The sequence below is a fragment of the Alosa alosa genome, chromosome 15 (assembly GCF_017589495.1).
Source record: "Alosa alosa isolate M-15738 ecotype Scorff River chromosome 15, AALO_Geno_1.1, whole genome shotgun sequence".
NCBI classification, from domain to species: domain Eukaryota; kingdom Metazoa; phylum Chordata; class Actinopteri; order Clupeiformes; family Clupeidae; genus Alosa; species Alosa alosa.
The window spans coordinates 18,652,075-18,674,965 of NC_063203.1; the positions used below are offsets into that span (position 1 = coordinate 18,652,075).

General features: G+C 39.9%; 1 protein-coding gene across 2 annotated transcripts; it reads left to right on the forward strand.

Moving 5' to 3' along the window:
* Positions 1–593: 593 nt before the first annotated feature.
* ccdc9 (coiled-coil domain containing 9) lies at positions 594–12,282 on the forward strand. 2 transcript variants are annotated; one of them, XM_048265430.1, is made up of 15 exons: positions 594–774; positions 1,521–1,602; positions 2,086–2,190; positions 5,299–5,448; positions 5,710–6,033; positions 6,261–6,344; positions 6,587–6,751; positions 7,808–7,989; positions 8,161–8,219; positions 8,456–8,573; positions 8,863–8,962; positions 9,741–9,969; positions 10,513–10,650; positions 10,784–10,873; positions 11,223–12,282. In XM_048265430.1, the coding sequence occupies exons 2-15, from the start codon at positions 1,600–1,602 to the stop codon at positions 11,225–11,227; spliced, it is 1,752 nt and encodes a 583-aa protein (XP_048121387.1). In that variant the 5' UTR covers positions 594–774; positions 1,521–1,599; the 3' UTR covers positions 11,228–12,282. The 2 variants fall into 2 exon arrangements, with proteins under 2 accessions (XP_048121387.1, XP_048121386.1); XM_048265429.1 differs by having other exon boundaries at positions 595–774; positions 9,741–10,149.
* The last annotated feature ends 10,609 nt before the right edge of the window (positions 12,283–22,891 follow it).

Sequence of the window (22,891 nt, forward strand, 5' to 3'; positions counted from 1 at the left end):
CTGGGCTACAGTCCCAGAGGAGGGATCCCAATTCCAATCCCAATTGGAGTTCCCTTAACCACTTCATATATTTAGTTAGGCCTGAAGGTATTGGTTGATTGTTTATATATATATTCAAGAACCTTTCAGTATTGAAACAACAAAATGGGAAAACACAACACCTAAAGGAAAGCCAATATATGATTAATCTAAAATATCACTGAGAGAGCTGAAAAGACAGATTGTAGACACACAGCGATCACATGGAAATCACTTTAAAGATTGACCAATAAAACATATTTAAGAATGTGATAGGTAATTGTTTTTCAAGGCTAAAAATAAACACTCTAGGACAATAAAAGAGGTCAAGCTTCATAGAAATGGCATTCTGTGTAACCACCCCCACCAAAACAAACACACACACATCTTTCTTATATTAGAGAGAATCTAAAGTCTAAGTTGTTTGACATGTTATCAAAATGCACTATAGTGTATAGCTCATCAATTAGAAGCCAACACTACCACATTCTGGGGTTGACTTGAGTGACTTGTGTACAGCAACCCATACACAGTGGGTGGCAGTATTCCTCTAAAGGGATGAGGTGCCACTGAAACATGCCCCAAACGAGAAGAAGATGTTTACCCGGAAGTGAAACAAGCTATCGTCGCTTTACCTCTGGCTTTACTGATAGACCCGTGGAACGCTGCTGTACCATAAGTTCGGTAGAAAACAAATTGATAGTTTGTAACGCTGCGAACTGTTTGTAGCGCAGCGGATGATACTTCTAGATACAGGTAAACGAATGTTGCAAGATTCGAATATTCTAGCCTGTTCAGTCTAAGATTTTACGTTTTGCCTTACTTGTAACGATAGTATTAACCCTAATAGCCAGCTTCATTCCCCATTAGGCTACTGTACTGAGATGCCATGAACAATACGCTTGAAATGTTACAGCTAACGTTTTTTAAGTATTTGGTTGTGTTTGTTGGTCAAGTGAATTTGAAGGACTTGTTTTTGTTGTTAACGTTGTCCTGCTTTCAAGGTAATCTGATTGTCTTGTAGGAGAGAGCCAATTTGAGAGGAGGATTAGCTACGCACGCTGGCTGTAGATTTAGCCTGATACATAAGCACATCTGTGGACTGTCAACGGTGCACAGAAGCTTACAAAATATTAAACTTTGTGTTTCCTTACCCCGCGATGTGTCCTTGTTGATGTAATGGAGCGAGCGTGTCAGATACGCGTTTTAGTTTTAGGTAGGCTACACTTCAGAAATTGAGGATTTGTAGCCTACTATGAGCAACATGCTAACAGAATACAGTCGATGAGATGGTTTCAGGGAATGAGCACATAGGTAGTGTTTCTTTACACTTCTGAGCTGCCTAAACAGGAACACGTTGTCAACGATGTTGTGCATTTTGTTAGGTTATTGACTGGTGGTGGGTTTGGTCTACATAAACCTGAAATTAGCTGCTGGTTTGGTAGTCATTGCAGAGCAACTGGGTAAAGTTTTAATGCTTTGTCTGTGTAATTCTGTGCTAGTGTCTACTACACGAACTATCCAAGAGATACCTGAGCAACACTGGAAGAAAAATCGGCACGCCAACAAGGGCTGTTAGCCATGGTGAGTTCTCCATAGGCTGCCTGAAGGTAGTAACACGTCACTGTCTAACTACGTAGGCTACCGTAGGTGTCTGATAGAGTACCATAGGTTCTCAGGTGATAGAGTTACAGTGATTGGGGAAGGCCTTTAATCAATTCAATTCCTTAGGTTACAACCCACAACAACATCATTTACCATTGCACATGTCCATTTCCCAACACTGCTACTTCCAACTCCTATTATCCAAGTGAACAGTTGCATTAGTGAAGATATTACATCGTATAATTATTCCCACATATGTTCAAGCCACATTTTGTTCACACAAACATTGTAGTGTATAGTCTAACTAGTTGTACAATACTACTGAACAACAAGCTTTCTGCTAAATGTAAGTCGCATACATCTCAAATGTCCAATGACTTGCTGATGAGTTAATACATCGTTATGTTTTTGAATGGTAATTGAACTGTATTTGTGAAATTCACTGGCACTTGTTGTGTCTAGTCTGCTGCCGTTGAAATTAAGACAAAGGAGGAAAAGGATGCTGAGCTTGACAGACGGATCGAAGCACTTCGTAAAAAGAACCAGGCTCTAGTCAGGAGGTATCAGGTGAGTTTAATTAAAACTGCAGTCAGGAGTGTTGGTCTAAGACAGTGTTTCTCAAACTTTTTTTCTGGGGACCCACTTTTTAAAAATGACAGACTATCGCGACCCAACTTGTGACTGTGGTAGTTAACAAACTAGATCAGTGGTTCTCAAACCTTTTTTCTTTCATTCCCCACTTTGATCAAGGGGGCATTCTCGAGCCCCACCTGTCCCTCATCGCTCTAAGAAAGTGGTAGGTCAAGCTTAAAATTGTCAAATTTATTGAAATAATGACAAGTTCTAAATATATCCTCTTCAACAGAGTTAAAATCAGCTGGTGCTGCAGATATAATAATAAATAAATGCATAACACACATATTTCTGTTATACAGCAACATATTAGGAAGCATAGGCCATTTTACAGCATTGTACAATATATTCAATGAAATACCAACATGCAGCATTACATGGATCCATAATCCAGTCATAATGAGCACTTCTGGTTGGGAAATATTTTTGAAATAAACTTTGCAGGGATGTGATGTAGGCCTACTGTTTAATACATGGGATCACAAGAGTGCCTCCCAATCAGACGTTTCAGCGATTTCCCTCAGAAATCTCAAAGGCATAATACTGTCGCGATCGAGGCGCCTGTCCCATACTCAAGTTTTTTTGGTGAATGCAGTAATCTTATTTGCTAGGTGAGGTAGGTGCATGTCTTTGCCTTGTAACTGGACATTTAACTCAAATGTATCGCTAAGATAGGCCAGCTTCGTCAAGAAATGTTCATTAGTGAACGTGCTTGCAGATTCAAACATGCTCTTCCTCCAAGAAGAGGCGACTCGGAGCTCAAACACGCGCGTCAGCAGTTTACCTCGGGAAAGCCACCTTGCCTCGCTGTGAAACAGTAGCCTACAGCCTTTTGGTCAGCAAAGTGCGGAGAATAGACGCGGTTTTAAGGGCCGGGTTTTGATTAAATTCACCACTCTCACAACAACGTTCAAAATCTCATGTAGGTCGCGACTAACTAAGCTGCCTTGACACAAGCGCTTCCTTGTGAATAACACAGTGCGTCCATTGCGCATCGGGTGCTACCTGGGCCCAGGCTACAGAGAAAAAAAATAATCTGTTTTTCACGTCAGTTCGCGCCCCACAGTTTGAGAAACGCTGGTCTAAGACCTAGTGAGCTAACTATTTATAAGACTTGTATAAAACCTTACTAACAGAACAGCACAGAGTACAGTGATGAAACTGGTGTGATGTGTAATTTAACATTGTGGTGCTGTAAAGTATTCTTACATTTTTACTGGGTTGTTAGTTATGTACTAGATTATTTGTTTATCTAATCTTAATCGACCCATTTTTTAGTTAATTGAAACGTTAACGAAGAACATACCTCTGAAAGTGTAGTATTCATTAAACACTTTTCTCAGTGGTTATTTGGTTGTGTTACACTTGATATCCATCCTAGCTCCTCAGATGATCATTACCTGTAGTTTGTAGTGTGAACCTATAGCTTTCAGTTGGTTTATGTTGTAAAAATAAAAATAGGACTGCTGATGAATTTGGTTTTCATCAGCAGTCCTATTGGAATTATATTAGTGTTAATTTTGTCACCTATTTTTAATTTAGTCTTAGTCTTAGTCTTGTGACGAAATGTCCTTTTTAGTCTTTGTCATATTTAGTCATTCAAATATCATTTTTGTTAGTCAAGTTTTAGTCGACTAAAAGTCTCGCCATTTTAGTCTAGTTTTAGTCATAAGAAAACTAAAGGTATCTTAGTCTTAGTCAGTTTTAGTCAACACATTTTAGTCTTTTTTTTTATAACAAATTATTTCTGATTACCATTTCAGTCAAATAGTGTTTCACACATCTCAATTTTCCAACAATATTGTGTGTCCACAGGGCTACTCGCCTGTTATAATTACTCATTCTGATTTTTTTGTCAGTCAGTATGTTTACATGCACAGGTAAGTCGAGCTACAGTTATAGCTCGGCTGGGATTTGACCATAGACAGTAAAAGATTTGACTGGACCACTGTCATATTCAGAGACCAGTGTTTCTCAAAGTGTGGTCCGGGGAATCACTGGTGGTCCATAAGCTATCTCAAGTGGTCCGTGAGCAGACGTGGTAAAATATAATATAGATGAGCTGTTTGCAATATTGAACCAACTTGTATGTAAAAACAGTTCTGCAACACTGTCTATGTAAGATATGCCAGTTTAAATCATACAGTATGAATACACACAATAAGCAAAGTGCAAAGACAATAAGCAAGGTGGTTCAGTGAGTAGGCCTATAGTGTAGACTAATTATAGGCTACTGTTGAAGTAGGCCTAGGTCTAATCTTTTTTTTTTTTTTTAGCTAGGGTTAGTTAAGTGGTCCTGAAACTGAAAAAGTTTGAGAAACACTGTCGTGAGACCAAAGTATTAATGTTTTACTCCGCTTCGCTAGATGGCTTATATGCTAAAACACAACACATTCCCCAAACAGACTCTCCATCTTAGCCATAGCTAACTTGCTAGCTTAACTTTCCATATTAGCTTAATTGCTAGCAAACTTTGCATCATCAGTCTAACTAGTTAAATAGTTGACATTACATGATGAACATTTTCGTATGCACATTCTGGTGGATGTTAATTTGTATGAGAGAAGCTTCAACTTCTGGGTATGTAGCATTGTGGCATAAAGCTTAGGTAGTTAGTTGGTAACTCTGGCAGAAATCTCCAGTGTTCTTGTTCCATGTAGTTTCGTGTTGCAGCCACAGGGTTGCAGCAACAGCACGTAGACTAGCCTACAGGAAAGCTGTTATGTATGAACTCATTCGAATATTTTTGAAAAACGTAACAGCTAGAAATTTGTCTTCTCATTTTGTAGACGAAAATGAAGAGAGATTTTATCTTAGTTCTTATTTCATGCAAAACATTTTAGTCTCTGCCTTTTTTCACAACAATAATTCATCTTAAGATAGTCTTAGTCAGTGTTTCAGGACATTACTGCCGTCTCGTCATCGTCTCGTCTTAGTCATGAAAAAAAAGGTCGTTGACGAACATATTTCCTCTCGTCTCGTCTGACGAAATTAACACTAAATTATATCGGTGTTGCCTTTTTTTTTGTTATTTCTAAATAGGAAATAGAGGAGGACAAGAAAAAGGCAGAGGATGAGGGCATTGCCGTGACACTTCCTCGAAGGACCCGTGGTGGCCATGAGCACGATGACTGGCCAAAGCCTGAGAAGGAAAGCTTCACTGTGACCGTAGACCTCTCCAAACCTGGAGCGGTAAGACCCCCTCCTACAGCATAAGCATTAATGGCCAAACTTGCTTGGCTATGTTTTTGTGCAGTTATAACATGGATGTACAGTGGCACCAAAAAACATGTCTGTGGATGGTGATGGTCAAGCCCATAATTAACATCTATTAACTTCTTCTAACTATAATGCAACTATGCATATTACTTTTACTCCCAAAGGTCAGGTTGTGACATGGATGTTGTTTCTAGTTGTTTGTATGTTTACTAATACTTTCCTGTGCCCCCGCAGGTAAACCGCGTGGTAAATGACCGGAGAGCAGCAGCTCCGCACGTCTCAGAGAAGGGCGATGCTCCCCGGTCAGGTGGTGAAGGCCCGTCTCACAGGCCTGGGATGGTGTGGGCAAGGGGTGGGCAGAGAGGTGGAGGTCCTCGGCCAGAGAGGAGGGACCCCCGGCCAGAGAGACACGACCCCCACTCTGACAGACCACCGAGAGACGATGAGGGGGGAGAAAGGCCGGCCCGAGGGGGTCGCGGTCCACGTGGTGGGAGGAGAGGGCGAGGTGGCCCAGGCCCAGGCCCAGGCCCAGGCCCAGACACAGACAGAAAATCTAAGGTTAATCTTTTCTCATTTGCAGCCCTTATATCTAGGAAAACACAAGATGGAATAGCAGAAAACATATTAATATTTAAATCATTTAAATAATTGTTTTGCAAGATCATTCAGAATATAGGGTAAAAGGGTAAAGGATTTCAAAAGACATAAGTCCCAACTTGATAAATGTTCACCTCTTAGTTCTCCAGTTATTTTGTGATTACTGATGGGTTTTTGCTCTCTGTCAGGAGTGGGAGGAGAAAAGGAGACAGAACATTGCTATGATGAATGAGGAGATGGAGAAAATCGCTGAATATGAAAGAGGTCAAAAGGTATGTGTGTGATTATAGACCCTTTCAAGAGAGTTCCATTATCAGCATCATAGTTGGCCCCACAAGCCTTTTTAACATTCCATATGTTATCTTAATGCAGAGGAAGTAGATTGGGGCCCAAATAGAACGTTCAAGCATTGTTTTTGTTTACCTTGTTGAAAGGGTCTATATGGAAAAAAAGGAACAGGGTTTTAAAACCATAGTTTTGATGTGTTTTCTAAGCGTGACGTTTCTTTTTTCAGGCCGATGGTGAAAAACCCATCAGAAACTTTCTAGATGACCCACGTCGCTCTGGCCCAGTCCCAGACATGGATCGCAAAGAGGGCAGCCGCCGGCACGTCCGCAACTGGGGTGGGCTGGACTTTGAGAGTGTGAAGACAGGAGCTGAGATGGAGAAGGAGTGGATGGTAAATGAAGCTCTCTTATCACCCAGAAAGAAGAAATACTCTTTTCTGATTGGCTGAAGGGTGGCTATTAATTCAGAATATCAGGACACCTATGACGTAGATCTGGTTAAAAACTTGAATCACTGTACCATATCAATGCTCATGAAATGGTAAACGACGGTTAAGTCTGGAAGCAGGCTACGCAATGGAATCAACTGTAAACAAGCTAACTGCCCACCGTTGTCACTGTCAGGACCAAAGAAAGTACAACAAACTGAACAAGTTGGCTTATTTTAAAACTGAACCGCTTGTTTCTTTTGCATGCTATAAAGGCATGACTATTGCCTATAGTGGCAACTTTGATAAGCGGGATAACGGCCTTCGAGGTGTCCCATTACACGTAATTAACAGACTTGGCAGAGGCGTAATTAATGGACTTGGCAGTCTTTGCCTCCGCCTCATCCATTAATTCCGTACAACGGCATACCTCGGCGTCTGTTATCCCTTATATGTGCCTCTTATTCATTCTGTTGTTCTCGACAGGCTTTTTTGTTAAGGATGATGCAGAATGGATGAAAGTAGTATTTCATCTTGTTCTCTGATGTTAACATAGAATTTATGCAACTTTGATCTGTGAAATACATGCTCAAATGCTATTTCAGAAGCCCAATTAAAGCCCTATAATTAAACCAGGGAATAAAATGGTCCGTTTTAGCAAATATTTAGCGCCCCCTTGTGGTCACTTGGCACCCAAGTGAATAATTAAGTGCTTTAATCTATTGAGCTCTATGCTGATTGCCTTGCAGGTTTCAGCAACTTCTTTTGACCATGCACTAAACTCTTTATTCAACAAAGCCAAGGAAAAACATTTTCCTTTCTATGTCATCTTTAAGGGACACTGGTGCTACCAAGTTAGAATTTTTTTTTTTTTCTAAAATCTTCAAATTTTTTTGGCCTACAGATGCATAGTGTTCATGAGGTTTCTGACTGCGGTTGCTTGTAATTGTAGCCCACTGTTGATATTTTGGAAGTAAACTGTAGACTGAAAGCCGACTTTCTTTGCTTTTCCATTATCAGAGTCACCGGTCAGGAGGCAAAGGCTCAGTAGACATGACTCTGTCCATGACGGGCCGAGAGCGTGCCGAGTACCTGCGCTGGAAAAAGGAACGGGAGCAGATTGACGAGGAGCGGCTGGCTCGTCATCGTAATGCCACGGGTCAGTGGAGACGAGAATGGGACGCTGAGAAGACAGACACTATGTGAGTGCAGAGTTGAACATTGCACATTTACTTTTTCTAATTTCTTATGAAGAAAATTATATTGACACTATTTATAAGGATATATTTGGGTTGCACTCTGCATAAAAAAATGCGCTATATAAATAGAACTTAGTTACTTGTCTCATTGTGTTATTGTCCTCATTCTTAAAGGTTTAAGGAGACCCCTGAAGGAGCTGGTGATCTCACGCCCAGACAAGGTGGCAGAAGAGGCAAGTTATTAGTGGCACACGTAACACAAACTGAAACTGATATTGAACATTTCTGCATAGTTGCGGGTTTCTGCTGGGTTTTTTAGGACATTCCATATATTAAAAACTATTTTTTTTCTAATTTCTCCACAAATAACATTTGTTACAAATGTACAGTGATGAAATATTCTTTGCTATCTTTTGTGTGAAGACATTATTTTATTGTATATCGTCTTATGTTGTCTCTGCCCTTTCAGATGAGAACAAAAGAGCCCCCAGGGCACCGAAGTTTGGGGATTTCTTGGGAAGCGGCTCTCGAGATGGGGACCGCAAGGGTAGAGTCCCCAAGAAGGGACGAGGCCAGGACAACTATAGGTTGGTGCACCTCATCATCTAATGACCCTAAGATCTAATTACCCTAGCCTATGATAGTGTGTATGCGTGTGTCAAGCTGTGTGTCTTACGTAATTTCAAAACCAGTAGTTTGATTTACTTGAAAATGTCAGGGTACAGGTTCACCATATCTGCTACTACAGGATCATCCAGGTCCAGAACCTGGAATTTGCTTTCACTTTCATTGCAAGATCACGCCTGACTGCTTTTGTTGAACTTTTGGAAAAATAAACTAAATCAGTACATGAAATTTTCCTTGATATTTCCGCAGCATGCACGATAATCGCTGGAAATCAGAAAAAGAGGAGGAGAAAGGGCAGGAAGAGGAACATGAAACAGGAAAAGAAAAACCTTCCAATGAGACGACTGAGGTGACTCCTAATTTCAACATTTTGGGTGTATTTTACGTTTTGGGTTTGGGTTTTTGATAGGGCTGTCAAAATAACTAAATGATTAATTAATTTGAGAAAAAATAACTGATTTAAAAAACATAGTGCAGATTAATCGGTTCCGTATGACCTTTGACCCCGAGCCTTTCTAGTTAGTAACCATTAGCCTGTAAAATGAAGGAAAGAGAAGAAAATGTGCTGCCTAGATCATTGATTGGAACATTTACTTTTAAAAAACGGCCTGATGGTGTTGATGAAAATAAAGTGTTGATTAAAATAAAGTCCTCTGCAATGTCTGCAGCAAGGAATATGCATATCACTGGAGTTTGTCAACTCTAAAGTCGCACATCAATGCAAAGAAATAGTGTTGACATTGAGGGGAGTGTTAATTTATTTTCATTATGTCCCCTAGGTTAAATCTGTGGCCTGAAATGCCTTGTATGTGAAAAAAAACTTCTTCCCGAAGCACTTTTGAATTTATTTCCTCAGCATATTAGGTCATATCATATATTATTATGGCCATTATTTGAACAGTGAAAATAATAATAAAAGATTTTTTGAACTTTAATGTCACTAATGCTGATTATTCAATGATTAAATATTTAAAATACTTTCACAGCAAAAATTGTATATGATATATGTGATTAATTAATCACAGAGTATGTAATTAATTAGATTAAATTTTTTAATCGATTGACAACCCTAGTTTTTGACTTGTTGGCTGATTGGGAGTGTGGCTATCATGGGTTTCTATCACCAGGTGAAGGATGAGGTGGAAAAACCAGCTCCCGCAGGGACTTCAGAGGCCGGCACAGCAGAGGAGGACGAGGACGAGTGGGAGGACGCCAGTGACGGAGACGATGAAGACGAATTGGAGGACGCCCCCGACACGCCGCCACGGGCGCCCGCCACATCGAGCCCAAAAGAGAGGCGCGCGCCGGTGGTCCACATCCCTCCCCCGCAGGATGCCCAGGCGTCTCCAGAGGGGGGTAAGCCACTCAGCCCCTTCTCTCCTCTGGAGGGCCATCAGCCCGTCACTGACTGGGGGGAGGAGATGGAGATGCAGTCCCCCCGCACCAGCATGGAGGAAAGCCCACTCAGGCCTAGCAGCAGCTCAGAGACTAACACCAGTCAGGAGAACAAGGGACAGGACTCAACAGCACACACAGGTACATGCTGATCTGGGTACTAGTCAAAAACCGGTTCTTCAGATGCAAGCCCAAATATTAAGTCCACTCTTTAGAGGGACATGCTGAGGTGAGTTTGTGACATCCTAGTTACTTATTCCAATCCCAGAAACACACTAACAGTATTTATGGGAGGTGTATGAGAGAAAAACGGCTGCAAGCAGTAGTCATAAGCAGAAAAATGTCACAAGAACATTGCCCTTAGCCGCTGCATAAGTGGTCAGCTACACAGGTTGGAAAAGTTGATCGTGCCCTTTTGCCATTTTTAAGGGACACAACTAGCTTTTACTCATTGTATATGATAACCTTAATTTTATTTCAATTTGAATACTTTTTCTTTAATAGACGACTTTGCAGTCGCTGCAGAGGTGGTGGATAAGACCACTGAAGCACCTGCCGAAGAGGCCATCCAGCAGTCCGATTCCTCCTTGCCACCCAAGGAAGAACAGACTGATGACGCACAGGCACCCAACGCATCAAAGGGTTAGAAGGCTTGTTCCTTTCCCCTAACTACATTGTTGGTTTACTGCAAATGCAATTGATATCTGTGCTTTATTCCAAATATTGTTTTTTTTCTGTTTGTATATTTAAAAAAAAAAAAAAAAAAAAAAAACAGACGCTGAGGATGCTGAGGATGTTGTGTCCCCCACCACAGAGCCACCACCGAATGAAGCAGAAGAAAATCCCCCCGATCAGCCTGCCTCAGGTACATTCAGTATACAGTACAGTACAGTCATATACAGTCAGTTGATTTGTAAATTATTTAAAACTTCTAGAAGGAAATAGGCTAAACAGCTTAACAGTTATTTGATTTATTTCCTTCATTACCAAAGGGAAACAAAACAGGTGACTAATGATTGACTATGTCTTGTTGGGAACATTTTAGAATTGCTTTCGAGGTGGTTTTTATTTGTGCTTCTTGTGAGTTCTGTGAGGATGTGGTGGGATAGTGAGACTGTGCCAGCTGTGATCGTCCTGATTTGAAAAAGTTTGGATTTTAAGAATCAAAATTTTTTTACCTTTTGCTTTTTCTCTGCTATATTGTTTGTTGACAGGTTGAGAAGATTTGCTGCAATCAGGTATACCATGACAAAGGGATGTGGAGAACAAAACGGGTGGGTTCAGATGGAAGTCAATCATATGTGACAACAGCCGTGGACTAATGAGAAAAGAGGTGAAATCAGTCATTGTCATAGACTACTGCTGACTATCACCACCACAAGCGTGTTTGGCAATTCTCATTATAAATGAAATGGCAGGGCTGGATTTTGCAATCAATATAATTTCAAATCATGTGTTACTAAATGTACATACTGCAGTCTCTGCTCAAAGATTATGGCTTTAGCAATGGCTACTATTCCTAAGCCTTGTGTAACTTTTTAATGTGTTCTCTGCAACTCTGAATGGATTTGTGTACTATGTATTCGTGTTACATGAATAGCACTATTACATCCACTGAGTGTATTTGTAAATTGCATCATTGTTTATTGTAGGGTGACTGTAGGGACAATCTGTGCCCCTTTAAGGCATAAATTGATGCTTACCTATAGGTATCCTTTATACTGTGGCCACTTTTTGAATTGAAGCTTTTCTTTTTTCCCCCGAAGAGTTATACACACAGAAATCTTCCATTTACAGGGCTAAGGACATTGTTTACCTCAGTTGGAATAGCTATTCAGTTTTAAAAAATTAAGTTTGAAAGATTTTGAAATGAGATTGTTTGGTATTTTTTCTATGTATGCGGTCTGCATTCCTTTCAGTGTGCGAGTGTGTGTATGTGTGAGAACATTTTAGTTTTTAATAATTTGTTTTAGCAATTCAGACTTTATTTTTACTGTAAGCAAAACACCTATGAATGTGTTCAAACTGTGTGAGACTCGTACATTTTAAAATAATAATAAAAAAACGTCCCTATAATGATTTTTATTTTTACGTTTTTTTAAAATAGGAGCTTCAACTAGGCCTGACATTTTTGATTAGCTATGCTTGAAGGTTGCATGTTTGTATCATGCTACCAGATGTATTTCACAATCAGGGTGAGTGCTTGAGATTACCAAGATAAGTTATGTTTGACCTATGTCTGTGTACCTCAAAATACATGATCATGTTTGACAATTGTATGTGTATTATTGAGTAGAATTAACAGAACTTGGACATTTTGGGAAAAGTGCAAAAACACCATATTTTGATATAAAAACACATTTTCAGAAACCTGGAAAACACAAGCAGGTGTTTTAATTAATAGTAGCAAAAGTTTTAATTACATTAATGTTATCACTTATTCAGGGGATGTGGGTTGATAAGGCATACACATACATCACATCACCACAAAGATCCAGGTGGTGGGATCAACTGAAATAGGTGAACTTCAAGATGATCCTTCACAAGCCTCCCTTTCTCTAAAGCACTTTTCCACATGTCTAAGGAAGAATCAATATCTCAACCCGAACTTAAATGCCTAATTTCTCACGGCCAGCTCTGTTAACTTTAACCTTCCTGAAGATGTGAGCTCCAGGCTCCTGACACCAAGCTATGGTCAGGCTTTGTTTTCCGTCCGTCGCAATTTTTGAGCGTCTCCAAAATACCCCACGGCAGGGGTTCTCAACCTTTCCTGCTTTCTCCCTATTTATACTTGTACCAGGCAGGGTATAGCAATAGCCCATTAAAAAAGATCCCCAATATGGGCTAGATTTTTTCTGTGGCTGAAGTCCGTTTTCTAAGGCTGAAATGCAAAACAACAGTGTCTCTAATCTGGCCAAATTCGCCTATTTTGCTGTCATGACTGATATTCAGGTTCAGAGACCATTGAGACATCATGACTCCTACTACTACCACATCGATGCTTTATTCAGCATGTGCTGATTAACATGTAAATGGGAATATTCCATTTCTGTTACAGATGGATATATCTTATTATGAATATTGCGATATCCAGAATATGGCCTTTAATCGGAATATGGTGTGCATGGAAATGTAGTCACTGTTATTTCATCATGCACTTGCATACAATCAAGAAGGAAGCATTTCTCTTTGACCAACATTGTGCAAAATAATAATATATCATTTTTTATAAATGTTTAGTTGCAATTTACATACAACCCAGAAAGGTTGGCAATGAAGCCATTTTTACAATGAGCACACAAGCCACTGCTGGTACCTCGCATGGTGGTGGTGCTGTCTGCTAGGTTTTCAACCAACTTTCTAAACATTATATTACATTATATGACAGGCCCAAGACCTAGAAAGTCTTATATCTATTTTTTCTCTTATTTATCTCTTGTCCACCATACTGACTATTACTAATAATTATGTAGGTTTTTTTCTTTATTATTGCCTACATTTGGCAAGCATTAATAATTGCTGCTGAATCAAAGGAAATCCTGAGAAGGAACTCCTCGTTTCAGTACTATTTCATGCTTTCATAGAAGCACACACAAACAGGCTTGAAGACAGTTTAATCTGTATGTAAACGTATTTATTTGATGTTGAGTCTTAATGAGATATCAATGTAATACAGTAGTAATGAAAATAATGTAATAATGTAGGTCAGTTGAGGGGCTGTAGATGTTGCTTGACAGTAGATGTTTCTTGGCTGTCCACAATGATAAGGCCTGTCCTGCTCCCCATGCTCTACCTAACAATGTTCACAAATCCCAGCCACCCTGGAGCATTAACAAGATATTGATTAAAAAAGACAGAAATTATAATTCTGATTATGATTATTTTAGTTATTATCAATTGCTTTTATATTTGTATTGTATTCTTGGTACAATGCCAATTGAATGCTATGGTTGGTCACCCAATGATTTGACAAAGATTATCTTAGGCTTACTATAATTAGAGGTGTTCCCATGATCATTTGCTAGGTTAAGCAATTAGGTGGTCAAGGCCCCATTCAGCTGGGACGGTAACTGGAGCCAGAGCCAGCTGTGACAACAACAACAACACTTGAGTCAAACATGCAGCAACATTCAACATATTTTCTCAATATCAGCATCAGTTTACGCAATTTAAGGACATTTCATAACAATGTCAGATGACCAAAGGGCTGGTTTCCTATACATGGGTTGAGCCTAAGTCTATACACTACAATACTTTATTCTTGCACTGTTGCACTGTTGGACTTACTCATTTGCACCATCACCATGACACTCACTCACACAGAGCACCTTACCTTACTATGCAAAGAGAATCACAGGCTCAGTCCCTGCCTCAATCATTGCAAGCGCCTCATGATTAATCACCCACTATGTGGATACTGTTTTTAGACTTGATTTAGTGTTATTTAGTATAATTTGTATTTTAGTATATTATTTATCTTCTACTGTCCTTATTGCTTAGTTGTGTTTTTTATATTATATACTTTTCATGACTTTTTTCTGCTGTTAGTGAATGTGTGTGTGATGTCTGTATGCTACTGAGACCTTGAATTTCCCCTTGTGGATCAATAAAGTATCTATCTATCTATCTAAGATAACTTCAATGAAGAACTCCATTGAATATATAGTTGCATTTAGTATAACTAAAAACATTTTACTTACAGTATTAAGGGCATGTTGCTGCAAAGTACAGGACCATGCTGCTCTATCATTTCCCGCCACATCTGGCCATAGGCCACAACCCAGCCTGTTAGAAAAAAAAATAAACAAGTTAACTGTGGCTATGACTAAGCAGTTTATGGTCTGTCTATGCTATTCCCATAAAAGGTAAACTGTGGGTATAAGTTAGCAGTGTGAGGTCTGTGCTATTTGTATTCTTGCTTGCTGGTTCACCAGGCTGCACATCCTCTCCGGCCTCAGTCTCCTCCATGTTTGCCCTCTCACTGACTGGTCCCTCCTTGTTTGCAGATGAACTCTGCTCCACCATCAGGTGGTCAAGAGTCCATTCAGCTGGGACATGGTAGCTGGAGCCAGAACTGGCTGTGACAACAACAACAATAACAACATTTGAGTCAAACAGGCAGCAACATTTGAAATGTATTAATCTTTCTCAATATCAATGTCGGTGTTAACTGTGGGCATGAATAAGCAATTTATGGTCAATGTTATGCCCAGTATAGTTTGAGGTCTATGTTATTTGCATTCTCATTGGCTGGTTCAGCAGGCTGAAGATCCTCTCCGGCCTGAGTGTCATTCATGTTTAGTTCATCCATGTTGTTTTGTCCCCAGCCTCTCTGGAGCACCCAGTGTGGCTTGCGCCTCACTCGAAAAGTCTGTAGAGAATATTTTAGTCTTTCTTTGAGTTCATCTTCCTGCACCCTTCTCTCAGCAGTGTCCATGTTAGCAGTTCTAACGTTAGCTGAGTGTTTTCTCTTGGTCAACCTGGTGTTCAGCCCAAATGACTGTTTCTTCAGGTTTCTGCGGTCCTCTGTCGTCCTCTGTCGTGCTCTCTTTGGTGTGAGCCGGTTTCTGATGGTGTTGAAGATGGCTCTCATTGCTTTCATGAAGCAGCCACGTTCTCCTCTCAACTCTCCTCTCACCTCCATCTTCAAATAGGCTTCTATTTGGTCTATAGATGTTTGAAATAGACTTCTCTTTAGTCCTTTTGTAGTAATAGACGAAGGAAACACTGGATTAACAATATCAAACAATTATGAAAACAGATGATGAATAAGTACAGAATCTCCAGCAGGAAGCTCCCTCACAGTGTTATCGCTGGTGTAGCCAGGTCAAACTGATATGGGGTTCTACATCAGTGTTCTACTTTGCGCTACTTAGATTGTTCAGAAGATTCAAAATGGTGATGTCGGCAGAGTTCTAGAATGCTAGTTGTAATGATTTAAATCCACACATTCAACACAAGATTTCAAGATTTCTTTAAGTCAGTTTATTTTTATAGCTAGACAGGGTTGACCTAAAGTGCTTTATAAGTAATTAAATAATAATAATAATAACAACAGTAATAAAAACAATACAAAATGGCTACATGAAGAGATAAAACAATAATAATCATAATGATTTGTTATTATTACTAATTTGCTTAATGCAGGGTTAACAACTTTTTAAAAATGGTTTAGGCCTAGGCCTACTGTCAATTTTAACTATTGTAATGTGCATATTCTGTAAGTTGCTTTTTTTAAACAAGCATCTGCTAAATTCCATAACCATAACCATAACATACTCTAAAACATCTATTCCATTATAAATTAGATATTGTACTCCACTAAAAAAAAATCAGTTCAATTTGAAAACATTTCCTGGCCCACTAGGTGGCTCTGCGCAGCCAACTAATGGCAAAGCCAGTCCACTCCTTTCCCTTGAAGTAAACAGCTTATTCAAACTGATCCTGGGCTTCTTCCCATCCCACATATACTCTCTGACTATACCATTGTACTGCCTGATCAATGAATCAGGAATAGACAGAGGAATCATCATGGAAATATAATTAATCTTTGAGGAGACCATAATTTTAACTGTATTTATTTTACCCCATAGAGATAGATTTATCATTTTCCACTTGTCAAAGTTGGTCTTGATATTAAAATCAGAATCAAGTAATCAAATGTAAAAATACACATGCAGCAAACATGTTCATGTATAGTACAGTAATTGCAATCATGGTACTGTAGATCCAGGCCATGCCTAATAAAACCTGTAACAGCACAAACCTGTTACTCAGTTTAACAGCACAAACCTGTTACTAAATTTAATTTTATAATAGATATTACAATTAAAAATTGTGCCATTTTATGCTGTTCACAAGGTCTTTCCTATTAGCCTACACGTGTTGCAGTAGGCTAGGCTATTTTACAGTGAATCTACACTTTTTCTGAAACAGTTACAGTAGGCTACATTAAATACCATATTCCACAATTTATATACAAAGCATGGACATTGCCAGGTATATACAATATTCCTTAATCTCTTCACAAAGCAAGAACATTGAGAGGTTACTTATTTGAAGAATATATACTAAAATTGAAGGACCACCATATTTGTATTAGATATCAACTGATCCTCATTCTGTTATTGTATTCACTGTCTTAAGTCTTGGTTTTCCCAAAGCAGATCTGTGAAATATTTTGTGGTTGTATATCTGTTTTATCCTCTGCTTTATCTCTTTAGTTTTTGTTCCATATATGATCGGATTGAGACAGGAAGGAAATACAACAAATGACATTGCCAAGAACTTCCTCAGATTTACAGGGCTTTGAGGAATTCTGTATACAAGAACAATTAAACCTGAAGAGAATTCATAGACTACAAACACAAGGAAGTGTGTAGCACATGTATACAAAGCCTTTGATCTAGCATCTGAGTCCTTATTTCTGAAACATGCAATTAGAATAAATGTATAGGAAAACACAATAGAAGACAGAGCAATTCCATGATAAAAACCTGTGATAAATAAACCATAAATATTGTTTATGGTAATGTCCTTTGCACAAGTCATCCTTAGTATTGTAATATTGTCACAATAAAAATTAGTGATGTGTGTTGAACAAATTGGAAAACGCAAGGTAAGCCCAAATACAAAACCCACCAGAAGGAAATTAATTAACCAACATAATATTAAGATATATTTGACTACAGTTTTAGACATAATTGCATGATATCTAAGAGGGTGGCATATAGCTATATACCTATCAAAAGCCATTGCTGACAAAATGAGGTAGGAGGCACCAGCATACAAATGCAGGAGTAAACCCTGAAAGAAGCATGCAAGGAAACTTGTGTATCTGTGTTCTAACAGCAGATTATAGACAACTGGTGGAACCATTGCACTGAGCCCTACAACTTCATTGAAAGATAAACTGAACAGCAAAATGTACATGGGCTGATGCAGATGTACATGGACAGCTATAATTCCTAGAAGAAGCAAATTAGCACACATTGCAAATAGATATATTAAAATTCCAATGACAGCAGTCACATAGGCCACTTTGGGTGCTAAGTCCAAGCTACCCATCGTAAACAATGACACAAAAACATTTACAGTTCTGTTGTCCGTCATATTTCATAGTTTTCTCACTCAGGCATTTAACAGAGGTTTAACAGTTCTGTTACTCAGGTAAGTATAGTTTGTACATTCATATAAAAGTTGAAAAACAGCAGAACATTATAACAGATGTTCTGTGACTCCAATAAAAGTCATCAGTCAGGTCTTGTTCTTTTAATATGTGATGTAGTCAGTGGTTTATCAAAGTCACTCGTCAACTCTCCAAAGACAAACACAGGAGAGCAAAATGGAATACGTCATCTAATTTCATCATCGAGCACACACCACTGAACTGTGTTTCTATGGGAGCCCACTAATCTAATGTACATAACTGTAGCCTGAGCCCATGGCTGAAACTTAAAGACATCTTTAGCATTCCAATAATGTTAATCTAGCAGTTCTAAATTCATATAAAAAATAGTGGTTCTGTGGCGCTTGAACCCGAGTGTGGGTTTCTGACAGGACACAGTGGCTGCACATTGAAAGCAAGGACTGTTTAAACACTGAGGAAACAAGAGGAAATTAATCAAGGATTTTAAGTTATTAGAGAATTTTACTTGACAGTATCAACATAAGAGTGACATGACACTGTCATGAACACATGACACTATCATGACACATGAACCCTAACCCTAATCCTAACCCTAAGGGACTGTACGATACACTTCAAAACAGAAGCGTTATGTCATAAACATTTGACTTGTTTATGACACATTCATGACAGTGTCATGTCACTCTTATATCGATACTGTCATGGAAAGTGTAACCAGTTAAGGTGTATAATCTTATGTCAGTCCAATTAAACAGAGAAAATCATTGTGGAAATATGCACACATCAAATACATTATTCCTGTGTTTTGAGTTGACTAAGTTGATGGAGTTTGAAAGTTCTATGTAAGCAGTATGTTAAGATAAGATGAAACACTTTTATGAAAAATAAATACATAAATAGTGGGCTATAAATACCATTAAGATTAAGATGTAGACAATAATATCGTCTACTGTAGGACAATACCCTCTCCTAATACCCCATGGTCCAAACAATACATGGACTGGCCTACACACAGAGCCTTGACCTTCACCCCATGAACACCTTTAGATGACTGCTGCCATATTGCTGCTGATCACCAAAGTTGTTGCAAAGATATTTGATATTAAGATATTTTAAAACCACTAACCTCACTTGATTCCTATATATATTACATAGTGGTTTTAATGTCTTAATATCAAATATATTTGCAACAACTTTACCATGAGTAGCTTGGACTTAACACCCGAAGCGACCAATGTGACAGTTGCCATAGGAATTTTAATGGATCTATTTGCAATGTCTGCTAATTTGCTTCTTTTAGGAATCATAGCTGTCCATGAACATTTTACTGTTCAATATACATATATATATATTGTGTAGTGCTGCCTTCTGCATCACTACACGTATACTTGTAAGATTGGCTGTTGGTGAGAATGTCTCACCGTAATCTATCCCTGCTCTCTGACTGTATTGTATCTTTTCGCTACAAACCTACCTTTGTACTGGTCAACTGCATCACTTCTGACTAACTGCATCACTTTTTGCTTTCAGGAAGTAAACAAACACTGCCCCTGTCTACACATCTGTGAAAGACTGCATGTACTTGAAACCATCTATGGACTCATTGTTTACTGGGCCAGCTAGATCTGTGTTCACCAGCTCAAGTGGTATCCTTTCAATTGTGTGCTAATTTGCTCGGTTTGCAAGTAAAAAGTCAAAAAAGTCAAAGTCAGCTTTATTGTCAATTTCTTCACATGTTCCAGACATACAAAGAGATCGAAATTACGTTTCTCACTATCCCACGGTGAAGACAAGACATATTTTACCAATTTAAGTCCACAGACAAACATAACATTCAAGTAAACAAAAAAGTAAGTAAATAAGTAAATAAGAGGGCACATATAATAATGAAAAAAATAAGAGCAGCAAAATTTGGTTGAAATTGTGCATAGACAGTCAATAAAATACTAGTGCAAAGTCAGGCCAATAAAAGGCCTGGGTAGTTCTGTTTGACCTAAGTAAGAAAGAAAGTGGCATAGTGGTGCAAGTTATGTAAGAGCAGCAGAAGTGTTGTGTTTTCAGGACAACAACAACAAGTTGTAAAGTGTACAAGTGTGCAAGTGTGCAAGTGGAGTAGTGCAGGCGGCCATTGTGGGTCCAATGTCCAGGATGTTATGTAGCTGAGGGTGGAGGGGGGAGAGGAGGGAGAGAGTTCAGCATCCTTACAGCTTGGTGTATGAAGCTGTTGGTGAGTCTGGTAGTCTTGGGGGGGCGCAGGCTTCTGTACCTCTTCCCAGAGGGCAGTAGATCAAACAGATTGTGGCGGGGTGACTTGCATCACTCACAATTTTGGTCGCCTTTGGCGGGTGAGGTGGGTGGTGTAAATGTCCTTCAGGGAGGGGAGTGAAGCACCAATAATCCTTCCAGCTGTGTTCACTATGCGCTGCAGGGCTTTCCTGTTGTATTCAGTGCAGCTTCCATACACACAGCGATACAGCTGGAGAGGATGCTCTCAATGGTGCCTCGGTAGAATGTGGTCATGATGGCTGGTGGAGCACTTGCTGCGCCTGAGTTTTTAGCAGGAAGTACAGGCGGCTGAGCTCTCTTAAGCCAGTGATGCAGTGTTGGTGGTCCAGGAGAGGTCTTCACTGATGTGCACCCCAGGAATTTGGTGCTGCTTTCGCTCTCTCCACCACAGCACCGTCGATGGTCAGTGGCAGGTGTTGGGTGTGACCTCTCCGAAGTCAACAACAATCTCTTTGGTCTTGCTGGCGTTCAGCAGGAGGTTGTTGTCCCTGCACCACGTGGTCAGATGGTCGACCTCCAACCTGTATTGAGTCTCGTAAGCCCTTGGTGATGAGACCCACCAGAGTTGTGTCGTCAGCAAATTTCACTATGTGATTGTTGCTGTAGGTTGCAGTGCAGTCATCGTCAGCAGGGTGAAGAGCAGCGGACTGAGCCACGCAGCCTTGGGGGCCCCTGTGCTCAGTGTGATGCTGCTTGAGGTATTGTTGCCAATCACATTACTACTTGGGGCCTCTGACAGAGGAAGTCCAGTAGCCAGTTGCAGAGGTAGGTACTGAGTCCCAGTTTGTCAAGTTTGCAGATGAGTTGTTGTGGTATTATGGTGTTGAATGCAGAACTGAAGTCTATAAACAGCAATCTCACATATGAGTCTCTTTTTTCCAGGTGGGTGAGGGCTGGATGGAGGGCAGAGCAGATTGCATCCTCTGTAGACCGCTTGGCTCGGTATGCAAACTGGAAGGGGTCCAGGGTGGGGGGGAGAATGGATTTGATATGTGACATGACAAGCCGCTCATGTAGTACATCCTCTTACATACATAAATGTCAAACCTCGTGCCGTCCGGCAACACTATGACATCTTTACCTCCTTCAAAGAACACTTTGGCACCGTGAGCAGTAGTAGACTGAGAGGAGTTCTTAGGGGTATGAGGGGATGTAGAGAACGTTCTTTAATGTCATTGCACAACGGCGCCCCTTGCTGTTTAGGAGGCATACCTGTGCATCTCCCTGGCCTTGCGCCACCCTGACAGTACGCTTCCCGTCTGCCAGCTCCATGCTGTGTCTCTCCTGCCTGAAGGTGTTATCGAAGCTCTTGAACTTGCTCCTGTCATTGATGATGTGAGATGACACGCCTGCCTCCACGATCAATCCCTTTCTTTGGATCTACAGCTGTTGCCTTGAGAGGCTGACATCTTCTGTTTGTGCCCTAAAGGTGTAGTCTTCTCCTCCCGCGGCTCCCATCTGGTTCACGACCTGCTCTACGGCCACCGCTGTTGACACCGCCATCTTGGACACATGCACACTGGGCGTTCCGTACACGCTCCAATGTGCAATCCTTGTCTGTGTGCCCCCTGCTTTTGCAAAAACTACACCAAACGTTCTCTGTGCAGTCATCCCTTCTGTGGCCCTTTTCTCCGCAATGCCAACACACCATCTACACTGGCCCGGTCCTTTTCTTTGGCACCGCATGGGCCCTCTGCACCCTTTCTCTCGCCTCTTCTGCAACTGGGTCTGAGTCTTCTGAAGCCTCGAAATTTATCAACTTGTCTGCTGTACCATAGTCATGTCTAGTAAGACAGCTCTCTATTTAGGCAGCGAGGCAGCTGTCTTCCGTTACGAACAGATTCAAAGAGTAGTAGGTTAAATTCCGTGTTCATGCTAACAAATTGCATGTTTGTTTGGTGGATGTTTTGCGGGTGATCCACTAATAAAAGTACAAACATAATGGACACAGCAGTATTTAAGTGATGGTTTTACATGTTTTACTTGTCACTCGGTGTAGTTTACACAGAAGGCAGATTGACTGAGGGCAAAAAATGAAATTTGATTTAATGAAATTAGTCTTAGTGGAAGAGGCAAACAAACTATTTTGTTAGATTCAGAAGAGAAAAATGACAATTACAACTGAATAGTGAATGCTGTTAATGTTCAGTTACGTTTTGTTTGAAATTTGTGGAAAACAACAGTTTGAAATTCAAATATTATGTTTCATTTACAATTATCATAGACAAAAATTACAGAGAAATCAGAGAATAAACATGGACATACACTGGCTTCTGAACTTTAGTAGCCTACTTTCCTTTGTGGAAAGACCATTTTGACAAAACAGTTTGACAACAATAAAAATTGTCATTTTTTTTACTCTTAACATGGTCCTCCTTCCTATTACTCAAATTGAAGTAGATTTTACAGTATGCATGATCTGAAACACTTACAATATATTCCATATTC

Coding starts and splice junctions, on each gene's coding strand:
- ccdc9 (XM_048265429.1), top strand. Junction 6,752..7,807: donor AGATGGAGAAGGAGTGGATG/GTAAATGAAGCT, acceptor TTCCATTATCAG/AGTCACCGGTCAGGAGGCAA. Junction 8,963..9,740: donor CTTCCAATGAGACGACTGAG/GTGACTCCTAAT, acceptor TTCTATCACCAG/GTGAAGGATGAGGTGGAAAA.